This window comes from Amblyomma mixtum, chromosome 3 (genome assembly GCF_055824585.1).
Source record: "Amblyomma mixtum isolate Tamu chromosome 3, ASM5582458v1, whole genome shotgun sequence".
Lineage (NCBI taxonomy): Eukaryota > Metazoa > Arthropoda > Arachnida > Ixodida > Ixodidae > Amblyomma > Amblyomma mixtum.
Genome location: NC_143014.1, coordinates 396481884 through 396499282, shown reverse-complemented (window position 1 = coordinate 396499282; position 17399 = coordinate 396481884). Strand labels below are relative to the sequence as shown.

At 45.1% G+C, this 17399-nt stretch overlaps 1 protein-coding gene across 1 annotated transcript in view; it reads right to left on the bottom strand.

Annotated features, from left to right (window-relative positions):
• Positions 1-8134, bottom strand: part of LOC149357278 (uncharacterized) — a 39161-nt gene extending 31027 nt beyond the window's left edge. Inside the window, exons 1-5 of the mRNA XM_089584487.1 lie at positions 8111-8134; positions 5684-5722; positions 5523-5630; positions 1936-2059; positions 1181-1275 (exon numbers count right to left, since the gene is read on the bottom strand). Of these exons, the coding sequence (XP_089440613.1) occupies positions 1181-1275; positions 1936-2059; positions 5523-5554 (251 nt within the window). The 5' untranslated portion in view covers positions 5555-5630; positions 5684-5722; positions 8111-8134. The remainder of the gene's footprint in view (positions 1-1180; positions 1276-1935; positions 2060-5522; positions 5631-5683; positions 5723-8110) is intronic.
• Positions 8135-17399: the final 9265 nt, after the last annotated feature.

Sequence of the window (17399 nt, the reverse complement as noted above, 5' to 3'; positions counted from 1 at the left end):
CTGATTGCTTTTGCTCCTGCTGCATTTCTCCTTTTACAAAATGCAAGTTTGCTTTCTGGAAGTATCGTGACCCTTGTTAGTCTGAGCATTGTTATGACCAGATGTTCTCAGTTTGCTTGGCACTCATGAACCCAAAACAGCTTACAAAAGGAGACAAGGAACCCTGTAGTTTGGCTCGTTTTCTTCCCTTCTGACAAGCACACGGCTGTTGTGATTCCCCCCCCCCCCTCTTTGTGTGTTCACGCCACATCCGTCGCCACAAACGCCTTTCCCAGAGCCAGTGCGGGGTTCTGCTAAAGTGGTGTTTCTACTAGCACGCGCTCCCATGCGACCTCCTGAAAAGAAAGGTGGAACCGGACACGAGGGACGGATACGACTCCTTGATTCCACGTACCTCAACTGCGGCATGACTGCCACCATGTGCTTTTCCAGACTTAAGGAGTTCCCCTTAAACAGCACCCAACGCAGCAGTATTGACCCTGCGACCATGTGTGTACATCTGCCAGGGTGACCTCACTCAATGCCTGCTGCCACACGCGGAGACGAGCGTATGCCATTCAACCGCGCCTCGCTCTTTCGTCAACTGCGCGGGTGACGCCGCTGCAAGTGTTCGCCTTTGGGCGTTTCCTTGAAACAAGTTATGGGATCCCCCTGGCCGGAAGAGACACTTCCAGGAGACTTTATCCAAGTGACTCAGCCGAGGAAAACGATGGAGCGGGGAGCGCCGTTAAGGAGTACCCAATCGCGACACAAAGCTAGCCAATGAGCGTCGTTAGCTCCACCCAAAGGTGGCGCTCAAGACGAAATCCCTATGATTGGTAGAAAAAGGCGGGAAGACCACGAGAGGGACTATTTAAAGCGCTCGACACATTCATCGAGCAGCAATTCCCTCAGCGATTACCTGAGACACTTCTCAGCCTTTACCCTGTTTGTCTCTGTTTGTAAAGAATTTTGTAAATATGTGAATATAGTTTTTCCTTTACTTCCCCTGCTCCCTGTCTCCGGCCCACGTTCCTTCCTCTGTCAGCACAGAGGTGGTGCTCCTGGACCCGATGCCCGGTGGAACATGCTACTAGCCCAGCAAAACATATCACAGCCACACAGCCACTCAAGAAATCCCGTGCAAAAAGTTGTGAAATGCAAGAAGATGTTGAGGCATGCATGGCTTTAGGTTACTAACCTTTGGTCATAACTGTTGCCCACTGCTGTGGTCGGAAAATTAGTAATGTCTGGAATCCACAGGCAGCGAAAACAGACTGGCTCAGATGTTTGGCTCTGTAACAAGAAGAAAGTTCACATAAGATGCGACTTGGTTGATATGTATGCTAGTGTGGAATACAAGCATGCTAAAACTATGATAATGTGCTACTTATAATGTTTGTCTGTCCAATCATGAGGTTTAACGTCCCAAAGCAACTCAGGATATGAGTTGACCACCTTTTGACCACCAATTTTGACCACCTGGGGTTCTTTAACGTGCACTGACATTGCACAGTACACGAGCCTCTAGAATTTCACCTCCATCGAAATTCGACCACCGCGGCCGGGATCGAACCCGCGTCTTTCAGGTCAGCAGCCAAACACCACAACCACTGAGCCACCGTGGTGGCTGCTACTTGTAATGGCTGTGTTAACAATTTTTCCTCTGGAAGTTCTAAAGTATGGGGTTTGATGCCTCAAAACAACAGATCAGCTATGAAACACACATTAGTAGTCGCCAGCAGATTATATTGCACTATGTGGGGTTCCTTAACGTCTGCTGGCACTGCACAGTACACGGACTGGTTGCAATTTATCATTCAGTAAATTGTCCAATGATGTGCTCGGTGATCAGGACCAGGGTCTTTACCGCATGAGGATGAAGTGGGCAGACTGCGGAGGGAAGCCTTCTCCGAACAGCAGCGCTTTCGGTCACGGTAGCTCGATGGCGCCTACCTGGCTCGCCTGTTTCCGCTGGCAGGGCATCCGATCACAACAGTCCATCCGCCGCCAAGAAGACGCCACAAAGTGGTTCCAGCTGATCGGTGCACCACGAATGTGCGTCAGTGTCCGAGCCCATCTGGTCGACAGGTTGGCCAGGAAGCCCTGCACAGCTTGCAATGGTCCTCGAAATGGAGCATTAGCGATCAAGCCTGCGCTAAGCCCATACCCCCAGCAGAACAGCACACAGCCAACCTCCGAGGAACTGCCAGGTTATAGGATAAGGTTAAACAAAGGCTGTAAATTTTGATACACAATACAGCCTTCGCGTCGAAAGCGCATGCCTGGAAAGCTGGCCTATCGGACCTAGTTGCGCCAATTTTTGTTTTCTTGTACTGGAAGCCACTCGCTTCCGCATTTTGGCCAAACAAAACCACTCAAACTCGACGACAAAGGGAACAAAATGGTGGCACTTCAGAGATGCAAATGTAAAGAAAACAAATCCAAATTGTTTTCCTACCTTAAAGGGCAACTGAAGCACTTTTTTTAGAATTTCGCGATATTCAAGGATTCAAATCTATATAGGTTGTAGGTAAAGCATGCCAAGTGTTTTCGCACTAGCATTTAAAATAGTGACGTAATCAACGATTGAATTTTGCACTTCTCCTGAATGCACCAGAGTAGTGCAGAGAAACTCAGCGTGACGTCACGGAAGGTATGATTTCAAATTACCGCTGTCGTCAGCCACACCCTGCCTTGACTCGTTAGACGCTGCCAAACAGCTCTCGGCAGGGTTCGCCTTCTGTGGCGTTGGTTTTTTTCCTTCAAAGCAGGCGTTTGTGTGTTGGAAATGTACCGATACCTTCGATGACGTCATCATGTGCCCCCCACTTGGCGTTGTGCGATGCAGAGAAGCTTGAAGGGCGTCCAGATTTTAATCAGCGATTACTTCACTATTTTAATTGCTAGCCCAAAAAGACTTCGCATGCTTTACCTGCAGGTTTCACACATTCGACCCTCTTAAACTCGTTGATTTCTAAAACCTATGCAGTTTCCCTTTAAGAACTTCCTACAGGACCACTGAGAAAAACGTGTTTTGAGGCCGTCGGCGTTTCCGTTTTCTCGCCCTCTTTTGTAACGGAGTTCAATTTGTAATCATCATGACAGTTACGAACATGCTGGTTTCCCTTCATTTTGCATGACAGGATCCTGCCGTCACCTTTGCATAACCTTGCAAAGCTGTGCTCAACATCGGAGCCAAGGTTGCATTAATCTCCCTAATGCCTTAAACAAAGTGACTCTAGGCGCTTAGGCTAGTGACCTACAATGGGCCATCTTGCTAGCTCTTTCGCGTGTCAGCAGACGCTGCCAGACATAGGCACCACCACTGAATGGTGCAAAACAATTTGCAGCAAAACAAACTCTAGACCACTGCTGCGGAAGTTTACAAAAAGCATACGAGGACTATACACTGTCAAATCTTTTTCTGCAGGAAAGCGAAAAAAAACGAAAAAGCAAACAGAAGAGACTTTCATTCTCGGAATCTCCTGCTAACAACCCACGTCGAGACTCGAAGAGGTTGCCTATTCTTCAGCCGCGCCCTGCGCGGTCGCAGATGGAGAGTAGCTTCAGCTGCCGCGGCACGACGGAAAAAGAAAGTCTTAAAAATGCTTTGGCACGTGCGAGCTCGAGACGCCCCGCGACAATGATTCGTTTCGTACCCCGGTCGCCCATCTCCAACAATGCGATAGGGTGGGCGATCGAGTACGAAAGAAATGCCTACGAGTATTCCTTTCTCGATTCAGGAATGTTCTTCGAATGGAGCGTGTTCTGCTGCATTCTATCGTGTGGTAGCTGCCCGTGCTTCTCTATGGCCCACTGCAAGTTTCACCCGTCCTCCAAGAACTTCTGCAGTGTCGCCACAATGGGGCCTGTGGCTTTCGCTTTGTCCAAACCCGTCTAGTCAGTCTGGCCTTCATTCAGTGCCTATCGCATCCAGAGTGCCGCGGTGGCAGTCTTGGACGATTACGCTGTTGACCAACCTTTAACCTTACAGGGCCCCCGGCCTGTACTTTGTCCGTTCTCTCGAGAGCACCCCTTGGCTTGGCTCTCCCTGCGCGCGGCTGCCTCCCGGAGACTGCCCTAGCTGTTCAGTCCTGCGTGCCTCCCTTTCTTGCGGTGACCTCACCCTTCACCTCTGCTCTTTGAAGCAGCACCAAGCCGCATTTCCCGCTTGAGTTCGAACTATCGGTTCGCGATAGTTCGTGCTTTCCGTGAGTCACTGCATGTCGCAGTATCTAACTGTCCCGACGGCGCTAACTCTCTGCTGAGCACAACAACTTGCTCTCCTGAGGCTTGCTATTCGACCCTACAACCCTAATGCTCTGGCCCGCAACTTGATCTGAGCCATGCTCTTTGCCTAAGGTAGCGTTTTTGTCCTGGGTATTACCCTCTCGACTGCAGGAATCCGCCTCCTTCCCGGAAAGTGCATGCTCCTCTGGGCTCAAAACTCCCCCATTGCAGCTTTCCTTATTCCTAGTGTTAGTGCCCACACTATCCCCCGAGCTCTTATGGCTTGTGGATTTACACTTTTCCTCATTCCTAGCATTAGTGCATACACTATCCCCCGAGTCATGGTTTGCGGATTTGCACTTTTCCTCATTCCTAGCATTAGTGCATACACTAACCCCCGAGCCCTTATGGCTTGTGGATTTGCACTTTTCGCTAGCTTTTCGACCAAAATTATCGGTCCTCATTGCCAAAGTGGCCTTTTTTTCTAGGACCAAACCTGCCCTATCCTGGCACTTCTGAGCAGCAGTCGTGCCTTCTGGCGACTGAGCGGAGCTCCTAAGTTGGTTTCTGACACTCTCATGGTATGCCTGACCAAAGTCAATATGGCTTTCGAAATCAGCCTCTGCGGAACTTCGGAAGTATCGGAGGAGAGCACTTTTAGCATTCGCGTAGTTTTTCGCATCCTCATCCGACAGGTGCGCTAATACGTTGGCAGCTTCACACGGGAGGATACCCAGCAGCATAATAGACAATAACCCCGACCTAGCTGCTCCTCCATACAAATTCTCTCAAAATTTTGAAGAAAACTGCTGAAATTTTCGCCTGTCCTGAAAACACTTAACCTAGATCGAATTGTTTGCATTCTTATCAAGCTATGTTCACGCGTGAGTTCCTGCAACTCTCTTTCGCAGTTTTTTCCCCGCTCTTCCCGAGCTGCTTCTTCCCACTCCCGCATTCTTTCTCACGCCTGTCGCATTTCTTCCCGTTCTCTGTTTAGTAGCTCCTGAATATCCTCCTAACATTCGACTATCTCCTCCGCGTCTGCACCGCTTGCCTCAATGGCCTCAAGTAAGAGCGGTTTCCTACGGGTCAACCAAAAACCGATGCCAAATTCCCCGCATATCAGAACCAGGTGCGGTTTGTGCAGCTTTTTCCAGTCCATGTCTGCTCTCAAGCGACGGCTAGTCTCTACTCTATGTGGTCAGAGAAAGATTCCCAGGCAATCTCTAGAGCCACCTTACATTACCTAGGTTTACAAATCCTGAAGATGTACAACCTGGCAAAATTCAGAGACAAGGCGGTACACTTACCCATACCAGAGCCAGGACACAGCACAGACCATCACACCGCTGCCATCCAGTTGATGTGCTCGGTGATCGGGACCAGGGTCTTCACCGCATAAGGACGAAGTGGGCAGACTGCAGAGGGAAGCCTTCAGGAGAGTTAGCTCGATGGCGCCTGCCTGGCTCACCTGTTTCCGCTGGCGGGCCCTCCGATCACAACACTGACGCTGTGGTAGGTACAATACCACATAGAAAAGCACTTGTGGTTCCTTGTATACACTGTGCACTATCGTGGTTATTTGTCTTAGGAGCTATTTATACACATGCATATTTTGGGTTACCCCTTAGTGTGTCATCTCAAAAAACTGAATTAATGACCTCCGATTATTGCTATTTTGCACCAGCCACGGCATCAATTCTCCAGCGAATTTTTTTGTCACTCCACCTGACACTCAACCTACCTTAGTCATATTTCTCTCCCCTTGTTATCCAAAAAAATCAAGTAACTAAAAAAGGGCATGGCGCACATTCCATGCCCTCAAGCATGAAAGCCTGTAACTCATCTGGCAAGAGGCAAACATGCTCAAGGTTAGCCGAGCCAGGCGGTGAACTTGTATTGGTGTCTGTACAATAAGCTATAGCATGCTATGTCCTGCTTGTTATACTTGTGCACTGCGGACTCTTCTGCATGAGTCATAGCCTTAAACTTCTCAATGGCTTCCTCTGTACGTGTTTATGGAGCAACATTATTTTTATTTCTTTTTCATCTGTCCAAACTAATTTATGTATGTGTATACTCATAGCCACACATCGATATATTTCAATTACAAGTGAAATGCTTTACTTTATTGCTATCTGAATCTGCACAAAGTTATTGTGTATACACACACATTTATTGATGTAGCATTTTCTTATGTACACCACCCTTCCCTTGACAGTACTGCACCTTTATGCATTTTGATTTTTTTACAGCGGCTGTCACCAAAACTGCCATACCACTGACGCTTAGATTCATCATTTTGAAGCGAAAATCTTCACTAGGCTCATCAACACCGCGCTTCGCGTGAGCCGGAGGCCAGATTTCCCACTTATATGCATGCGCGAAACCGAGCGACATCACGCGGAGCTCAGGTGGCTGCCGACTTCATAATAAAAAAAGAATAAAAATAAGCACAGAAACAAGAATAAACGAAAGAAATAAAATATTAGAAAAAAAAACAGTTTGCCAGGAAACTCTCATAACCACGCCTTAAGGGAAGGAAAATGAAAAGAAAATTGGTTGGTTTTAAGGAAAGGAAACGAAGCCTGTCTCTCTCATATCTCAGTAGATACCCGAACCACGCCATAAGAACCACGCCATAAGGGCTTTACGCAAAATGAAATAAAATGAAAATTGGTTTTAAGAAAAGGAAATGCCCGTCTCATATCTTGGTGTACACCCGAAAGGCATGGACACCACAGTAAGTCTCTAAAGCAACCTTCTAAGACAGCAGCGTATTCACTACACCCTCGTCTCCTCCTCCGCCTCCGTACAGGCAGTGCGTGGATGGCCAAATGCCTCCATCATTATCGCGGTGCTCCCAGTGCATTGTGCGCTAACTGCGACGACAGCCATGACGTCAAACCAAGCGTAACTGAACCTTCTCGCTTGTATATCCAGGCTTAACCACAGCTAAGCCATTGCCTAATTTTTTCTTAGTTTTGAAGAAGCCGCATAGCGGACATTCATTAGTCTACTCCCGCAGCAGGAGCCCACTGGCCACAGTGCCATGGACATCGTTTCAGTAGCGCACCGACAGACTACTCAAAGGCTTTTATTGCGAAAGCTATACTACGCCAGGTGTCGCCTCTTCGCGGTACCGCAGCCTACCCTTCACTGTCGGTGGTCAGTCATGTGACTACGGATGTCATACCAGAGCTAGAGATGGGGCACCAAGTCAGCTCTTATTCGTAGTGGCGACTTGGGTTTTCTTATGTTTGCATTCCTTAGTTTGCACCAGAGGAAAATAAATTTGTGTGCAGTTGACCAACTGCTTGCCACTGTCCTAGAAGGAATGAATCGAGCTCTCAAAAAGTCTACAGAGAGAATACTGACGCTGCATCTAGTTAGTTTCATTCCCGCTGCCTTTGCTCAAAGCATAATTTAATTTCTTGCCTTTTCCCTCGAATGCCAAATACAACACTAATCCGGCAGTTCCTGAACGCGGTAACGTTTTCGCGGTATCAGTGTAAGTTAAGTTCAACGCGGGAAAACCCAAGTCGCCGCTACGAATAATTCAAACAAGGTGCACAGATCAATGCAATAGAAACATCCGGTAAACAAACGAAAACGGGAAAATATGATGGCCACACTCTTAGAAGGGAGGAGGAGGGGCGCCGCTGCGAGGAGGGTTGTGCCGTTTTCTTTAAGAGCCGTTTTCTTTAATCACCTGTCATTAACACTGAATTATTTACGCTTCTGCTTCTCGAGCCAGCGCCCTAGGCAGCCGATAAGCAAACGCACAGCTCACCACCATGCTATCTACACAGACTCGTCGAAATACAGGAGTGAATAAGCACCTTCCGTAGGTATTTAGGAAATCATGTGGGAAAGCAGCGCGGGAGCAGGTAGTTACCAGTATGTACGAAGCTTGAACCGAACCAGCGGCAGCCAGACCGGAAACTCGGGAGCAAGAGCAACTAACCGCAACCAGCCGCAGAAAAGCGCACTGCCATCTTGGATTTTTGGATTCGCTTGTTTCAGCTTGTCTCAGGCTGGCTTAGGAGTTTGAGCAAGCTGTGGTTTGGGTTTTCTGCCACTCCCGGGCACCGCCACTGTTTTTGCATCATTTCATTGCTCAAAAACTACTACGAAAGTTATAAAACCTGTGCAACAGCTTTAGCGGCAAAATATAGAGTTTTTTTTTTTTTGGTGTTACTAAAAGGTCTGCACACACGCAGCCATTTAATGCGCACCTTGCTTTCGCGCAACGTTTCTAGATAACGTTGCTTTCGCGTAATTCTTCTAGCGGAAGTAAATCACAATCTTGCACAAATTATCAACTGTACCTTGTGTACCATTGGCTGTTGAACGTGCCCTGCTGGCAGCTTGATAACGCTCGGCCAGCAACTGCAGCCGTTTCAGCTACAGAATGAAGTTTTTTAAGTACCTCTTTAGTTGGCTCGCCTTACGTGCTTACTGTGTGTTCCTGTAAATGTCAATGTATCTGACAACCTCGGCATGTGTAAATAAAGTTTTTTTTTTTTTTAAACACTTCTCACACAGCGGAGCGCGGTGGGAAACGAAATAAGTAGTGCCCTCTGCTACTTCGGGTGGAGTACAAAAGATATCGCGACACCTCTCACTCATCACCCCTCCACTGACCCAGGGAGCCAGTTATGCATACTTCCTTTCCTTAAAATGATCGGAGTGCAAAACGTTGCCAATGTCAATGAACGCCGACGGTCTATGGCTTCAGCGCTGCGTTTCTGGTTCTGAAACTTGAGCAATGGCTTTAGAGGCGAAATACAGAGTTTAAATTTAGATTTAACTAAAAGGTCTGCTCACACGCAGCCACTTGATATGCACTTTGCTTCAGCGTAGTTTTTCTAGCGCAGTTAAATCACAATCTTGCACAAATTATCAACTGTACTTTGTATACCATTCGCTGTTGAAGAATGTGCCGTGTCGGCAGCTTTAGTGTTCATCCGTCAGCTGCAGCGGTTTCGGACTGCTTGCATATCTATATCGCGAAGTTTGAATGACCGCGATCATGGAGGAAGTTCTTTCCTTCCTCCATGACCGCGATGAATGTTATATCTCCAGCCGTGCTCACCCACAGCAGGGCATTGCCGTGACGTGTATGTTTGGGCGGCGTGAAATGAAATTAAGGAACAACTATCAAAAGAAATCGATGTGGCCCTGTGCTACTTCGCGTCAAGTACTAAAAGGGTATACTCTCGCGTCCGAATGTTGGAAAACACTTTTTCGGAGTCATAGGAGGTTTTTAATTATTATAAAAGGCCAGTTGCATTGTCTTGAGGTCGAGGCCCGGTACGGTTCTCGACATTTGCCAACCCACGCAGAGCAGGTCGTACCGTGACGTGTAAATCGGGGCGGTGCGAAAGTAAGTAAATGCAAAATATTAGGATGACGAAATTAAAAAATAAAGAAAAAATACGAAAAAATTATACATTGTTGTCTGCTACTTCGCACAAATTTAAATACAAAAACTACCGATGCCCTAAAGTCGTGCCTGAAGCCGAGCTTCAGCGCTGGGTGTGTATGCGTCGCACAGCAGCGCCGTAGAGATGGACGGTGAAATGCATTGTGGCAGTGGTCTCGGCGAGCACGCCACACACATTAGCTGTGATGGTGCTGAATGCGACACAAAAGACCCTGTGAGCCGGTCATATACCCCATTACCATGCCCTGAGGTCATCTTTTAAGGGGAAATTAATACCTCATCGTTAACGAAAGAAGGTTATCAGCAGAGGTATCACACTTTTAATTTTCTTCATTACGGCCCCTCTTTCTTCTTTCACTCCCACTTCCTCCCTTCCTCTACAACTGGATGACAGGTGTCCGGGTGTCCACTGAGATATGTGAGGCAGTTACAGCGTAATTTCCTTTCCTCAAATACCATCTTCATTTTCTTCATTATGGCCCCACTTTCTTTTTCTTCTCTCACGCCCACTTCCTCTCTTCCTGTATGGTGGGGTACAGGTGTCCACCGAATGACAGAGGATTACTGCGCTATTTACTTTCCTCAAAAAGTCTTGCGTTCAAAGGGCATGGCGCTGAACATGTTCCCCGGACTCCCTGGCAGCACTAGAACATGCTGTCGCGCTCCACTCCTAAAGGCGAAGGTTAAGTGTCATTAATTAGCATTTAATTAGTATTTAGTCATTAATTAGTAATTAGCCAGTGATTAATATTTTATTATTACTTAGTAATTTGTCATCAATTATGTGTGACGTCATCCAGCGGTGATGTCACCAGTGCCACAGAGGCAGTCAAAGTGGTGCAGAAAACGCTTTTGACTCTGCACTTTAGACAGCCAAAGTGCCCTCTGAATTTTTTGCTTTGTGAACATTAACTATGAAGGGTGCCTACATGCAGACTTCACGAACTTTATATAAAAGCATCTCACCAATCAGGGTGTAGAGTGGCAGGTACATTATTTAATGCTATTTAATTTCAATGTTTGAAAAGGCCCTCAATCTCGTTAGTTTTGTCTGACAATGAGCACATAGCACTTACCAAAAGCATACAGGCAGCTACACCACTCGTGTGATGCAAGTATGCACCAAAATGTGAGTGACGAAACAAAATTTTTCATGCTCATCCCCACAATTCCTTTGCTGTAGGACAACAGTAATGCATCTGCAGCAGCACCGGGCAGCTCCTTTCAATGCAGCAAAATTCCTCGTAAGACGAGAAGGTTTGATGTGAGGAGAGGTGAAGTCGGCTGGAAAAAAATGTCTTCACATATGGTACTCAACATTGGGGAACGGGACAAACATGGAGGTGGATAGTGAAGGTGGAGGGTGATGCCACATTACAAACAGCTTAATGAAGTGTGCAAGACATTTACTTTATTCGCTTCATGCAAGTTATTATCAAAGCATGCTCATACACACTCATATTGTCTAGTGCACATGTCATATTAAGCCTGAACATGTCTAGGATGAGGACAAGGAGCTAAAGGAGAATAAAAACAATGGTGAATAAGTTACAGGCACCACAAGTAAGAAGGAAGAACAGCAACACAACAAGAAAAGCACAAGCATGCACAGCAGCAAGACAACACAAAAATTGAGGCAAGAAATGCAAGGCTGACATGAACCTTAGAACAATATTTGTGGGAGGCGGCATCACAGACAGGCAGTGGTATTCTGGCAAAAAGTCCATTAATGCAGCATAACACGGGATGATGTGGATTGGTTTTGGCAAGCCCTGTGCACTCCACGAGCAATCTGCAAAAGGCCTCAGTAATGTTTCTTGCCTGATGAACAAGTGTATGACCGTCCCTCTGAACACTCCTGACCACATACATATCAGGGCCATTGTTGGTTCTCTCTGACGGGTGGATCGCAATGCTGTTAGCCAAAATTTACTCCATACACTGATACAATAAAGACCTTGTGATGCCACTATTGTGCACTGCAGGAGAGTAATGCTCAATGTGATGCATTCACTTTAAAAGTAGTTTCCTTTAGTGTGCAATGAAATACAAAACCCGAACACTATATGTACACTCAAAATATGACGTCTACAGTTCAGTGGAGGGCACCATACCATATCTAGGTGCTGAAATGTCGGCAAATGCCTGAAAGGACACTGAGGAGAAATCGAAGCTCTGTAACAGTAGAGTACCACATTCCAATAACAAAGGGCCTTCCTAAAATGAGAACAAAGCTTATGTACATCTCAGAGATTATTTGTTCAAAGAAGAGGTTCAAGCACGCAAGATTACCAGGTGAACTGCGTCAGTAGGAAGGCTATTACAGCCCTTGGTTGGTTGGCAATAAGTTTATTGGTCTCACTTCAGTGGATCAGGTGAGGGTGTGTGAAGGGGGAGGGGTGTTGAACAGGATGGCGACGGGCCCTTAGGCCGCTCTAGATGACCGGGCATTGTTCGGCTGCGGTGACCTTTAAGGACCAGCCCATGATGTGAAGCTGTAGGTCTGCCTGTGAGCTGCACAGAGCAGCCTCCCATCACTCCGGTGATTCAACACCTTGGAATGAAAGTTTCAGTTTGTGTGGGCAAGTTTGATATGTGCGTTTAAAATCCGCTCTATTGCTGGGGTATAAGTGAGAGGTTGGAGATTTCTCCCCTCTATGTATGTATTGTGTGCACATGGAGGGTAAATTGTTTTTTTTTGAGCATGATTGAGGCAGTTTCAAAAATGGTAAGCAAGTCTGACTCCGAGTTTCCACGAAGAGAGTAGAAACTATTCATCACCAATATATTGGTAGAACAGGTCGCAAAATGTTGATGAAATTGGACTCAATGGAACTGCCTGTACATAAAATTTGGAATTGGAACATGTTTGAAGAATTGGAAATAACAGCGCAACGAAAGAAGAGACAAGAGAAGGACCAGCGCTGACTAACAACCAAATGGTTTATTGCTACAAGTGAAGCAGCATATAAATGAAATGGTACGAGTAAAAACACGAGAAAAATATTCCGCACAACTGCATAATCACACAAATTTAGGCCCCCTGAAAAATTAGCCTTGTACAGCTTTGCTGGCTATTATCTCTTCAAGCTGAAGCAGAAGTCTGAAACCAAACCAAGTCAGATGGAAATAGGCTGCTATTTTTTTCCCTCTATAATATTTTTTTTTCTGATTACTACCAAGTAATATCATTACTGCTGTATGGCATGTGGTGGCATCGTAATTAGTGCTAAGAAGTTATTGGGTGACATGTGCAACCAGAAAAGAAAGGGATGGAAAGCCTGCACACACCACTGTCAAGGAGAAAGGTTTCTAACATGAGAGCATTAAGGCTGCCATTAAGCAGAAAACCCAGTGTTATCGAGCCGGCATTGTGTCAAAAAACCCGCTTCACATGTGTACGTCTGCAGTGAAAGTCATTGAAACGAGGATTTGTAATTTGAATCAAATGTCAGCACATGTCTGAAACTACTTTAATAGATTTTACATACAAAAATTTTTAATAAATTTCTGTATGCCTTGAAACCCATGACCCCTGGGTCGCCAGCCAGGTACGCTACTAACTAGGCCATGTAGGCACATTGACTTTGCTGAGGTACAAAGGGGGAGGGAGTGATGGGTGGGTGCTGTTGGCTTAATTTGAAGCTTAGTAATGTAATTACTGCAGTGAACTAGAGATGTGCCAATTAGTGAAAAACTAATTACAGTAACTAAGCAAACAAGGGAAGGGGAATAAGGGGCTCGTTATAAATATGACAGAAGCCAATTACAGTAACGTTATGAAGGTGAACTGTGGTGTGTAAGAGTTCAAAAACAAGAATGTGGAACCTGTGTTGAGATAATTGTGATAAATGTGTGAACATGCATGAATGAAGAACAGTGACTGTGTGTGCGAAGAGAAACGGCTGCAGGAAGCCATAAACACTGTCGCGTCGTACCCATGAATGCTGAGCTTAAGTGCCCCCCTACATTTTTGGGGAGCAAGATAAGTTGCCATGCCTCTTAGGCGTTGCAAATTGTCTAAAAGGAGTGAGATGTCTTTTACATGCACAGCGAAAAGTATGTGGAAGCCAGCATTGGCAAAATAATTTATTTTCATCACTGTCCTTCATGCATCGTAGAATTCATTATGCAGCCTAACTGTGAATCATTACCTCGTGCAACATTTTATATTGACGATTATGTCTCGTGTACGAAGATAAGAATTTTTTTGGGACAGACCCGCCTTTCATAAACATTTGACAGTGGCGTACATGCATATATTAGTGTTGCCGAGTTTGCAAATAGAAGTAGCCAGCAGTCACCTTTTCTAAACAGAAAAATTGCAGCATGTACACTGACCCACCAATCAGAGAATTTCGCGACAAAGAAGCCAGAACTTCTTTGCAAGATGAGAATCTAAATGCTGTCGCATTAAGAGTGTTGCTAAAAGACTTTAAAGCTTACCGATGGTATTCTGTTCGTTGCCCAGCAGCTTAAATGGGCTCCCCTTTGTTGTGCAAAGCTACTGAGTCTTTGGGCACATGTCAAAGTCAGTCAAGCACCTTTCTGAGAGACCGATGATACTGATGAAGCGCTGTGTGTGGATGGACAGGCGGTTAACGATGGCAAGATGTACTAAATGAAAAACAAATGCATCACTTTAAAAGGATTACACACGGTGTCGTCAATGTCGCTGAAGATCGTAGGGTCGCGCTGACGGACGGCACTGGAACAGATATGACAGGCTGGGCAGGTTGGGCTGGGGTGTCGGACGTCGTGGTAGAGCCTGGTAGCCTGCGCATCGCGGCATAGATCCAGGGGGAGAACAAGCAGCACCTCCACCAAGTGTAATGTGGGGACTAGCACAGTTAGTATGGACGGCCACAGTCCTTGTTCCAGCGGTGCTGCGCAGCAGGCCGGCGTTCAGAAGTGCAAACCCGAACTTCGTCAGCTTCGCCTTCCTTCTTCTTTCTCGCCTTCATCGGCGCTAGCTGCTGGGTCATCAAACCCCAACCCTCTTTCTTATATAGTGAAGAAAATGGAAATTGTATTTAACGGGATGAAATTACACAGTAACTGTCTCCATATTTACCCATCATCCATTTGTAGAGAAAGGGAAAGAGGTGCAGTAGTGAAGAAAATGAAAACTGTATTTGAGGAAAGGAAATTACACACTAACTGTCTGGCATATCTTGGTGGAATGAAATTTAACGAAATGAAATTACACAGTAACTGTCTCCATATCTACCCATCATCCATTTGTAGAGAAAGGGAAAGAGGTGCAGTAGTGAAGAAAATGAAAATTGTATTTGAGGAAAGGAAATTACACACTAACTGTCTTGCATATCTTGGTGGAATGAAATTTAACGAAATGAAATTACACAGTAACTGTCTCCATATCTACCCATCATCCATTTGTAGAGAAAGGGAAAGTGGGAAAGAGGTGCAGTAGTGAAGAAAATGAAAATTGTATTTGAGGAAAGGAAATTACACACTGTCTGGCATATCTTGGTGGACAGCCCCGCATCCGTTTGTAAAGGGGGGGAGGAAGTGGGAGTGAAAGAAGAAAGACAAAGAGGTGCAGTAGTGAAGAAAATGAAAATTGTATTTGAGGGAAGGAAATTATGCAGTAACTGTCTCCCAGTGGACACCAGTCATCATCTGTTTGTAGAGGAAAGGAAAAGTGGGAGTGAAAGAGGAAATTGGCTTACCAGGCTACCAGATGGCTTACTGCTTACTCTGGGAATCTTCTTGGACTTGAAAAAGGCATTCGATACTGTGCAACATGATATCCTTTTTAAGAAGCTTGCTGTGTACGGTGTCCGAGGTGTAGCGAAGAATTTAATTACATCATATCTCTCAAATTGGTATCAGTATGTATGCGTAGACAGTGGTATCACAGAAATTAAAAGTCGAATATGGTGTCCCTCAAGGATCAATCTTAGGACCCCTCTTATTTCTTGTATACATAAATGATATAACATCAATACCAAACTCCCCTGAAATAATAATGTATGCTGACGACACAAATATCTTCTTCACTGGCACCACAAAAGAGGGCATAGAATCATCAGCTAACAGTTACCTCCTGCATCTTTCCAGATGGCTTAAAAGCAACCGGCTGAGTTTAAACACATGCAAAACCAAATACATAATTTTTAAGCCAGCAAATAAAAGAGACCCCTACTGTGTTCATCTGAAATTTGAGGACACGCTACTGGAAGAAGTCACAGAGCAAAAGTTCTTGGGCGTATGGTTTACAGAGGACCTTACATGGAATACTCACGTTAACAAATTGAAAAGTGAGCTATCTCGAGTTACTGGCTGCATGTATAAAATACAAAATATACTACCCACCTGGTTGAAGCAAGCATTATACAATTCACTTTTTTATTCAAAACTCAGTTACGGCATTCTAGTACGGCATTCTACGACAGCTTCAAACTACAACAAACTAATCATGATACAAAACAAAATATTGAGAATGTGTGAAAACTATATTGGTGACAAACGAGGACTCCGAACAAAACCGCTCTTCATTAAACACAGCATGCTTAAAGCAGATCAAGTTTATTATTTCAAACTACTTCAGTGGATTTATAAAAATAGGCTGCACACAATACCTGTAGACTGTTGCACTTCATACCCAATATGTAGACCACACCATCTCAAGCCCGCCACAAGAACTAATTACGAAAGGGAAACATTGAATTATCAAACAATTAACATATTAAACAGTGATCACTTTAATGTACAATACCCACAATCCTTCCACAACTTCAAAAAGAACTGTAAAAAGCTATTAGTGGGCAGTGACATTGCATTCTCTTTTTGTTAACTTGCGCTCATCCCTGATAACACATGTAACTTTAGCTACGTTGCATTATGTTATGTTATTTCTATTATTTATGTTATATTATGTTATGTTATTTCTCTCTTCGGTTGTAAAATATATTTGCCATTGTTTCAGCATGTACCCTACACATCAGTCTAAACCTTGTTTTTTTTTCTGAAATGCTTCTATGTACTGATCTACTGCATATGCGATTTATTTTTCGGACCAATGAATTGTGGTTTTTCTTTTCTTTGATTGGCTTCTGATGTAAGCCAATTTTGTTATTACATAATACCTATTGCATATGTCTTTTCTGCCTCCTTAAAATATACCATGTTCAAGAAAAACTAACGCTTTGAAGACATGTGATCTGAATAATTGAATTTTTTTTGCTTTCTGTTGTGTGCTAAAAATATGTTTAGCAAATATGTGTGTAAATGACACGTCATGCTGCCTTGAACTGTGGGGGCGCAGAGGCTCTGTCAGGCATTTTGCCTTTACCTCTGCTCCCTACACAGAGAGAATCCGTGAAACAATAAAAAAAAAGACAAAGAGGTGCAGTAGTGAAGAAAATGAAAATTGTATTTGAGGAAAGGAAATTGCATATCTTGATTTCAGAAAACAGCACTTGAAAAACCGGAATGCAGTTTATTCGTATGCACGGACCTTCCCGATTCCTGCTTCGAGTCCGGCGTTCTCTTGCTGATGCAGAGGCTGAACAAATGAGACGATAAAATGCAGAAGCAGCAAAGGCTGTAAGGCGCCACAGGGTGAGCTCTCCACCTTCCGTGAATTTTAAAACGAGTGCTGTGCCACCTGCACTGAGCATCGGCATTACATGGGGAAGGTGCTTGGACCCAGGTAGCTAACTAGCATGGAGCGCATGAGGCAACTGCAAAAGCAAGCTTTCTTTTAAAGCCT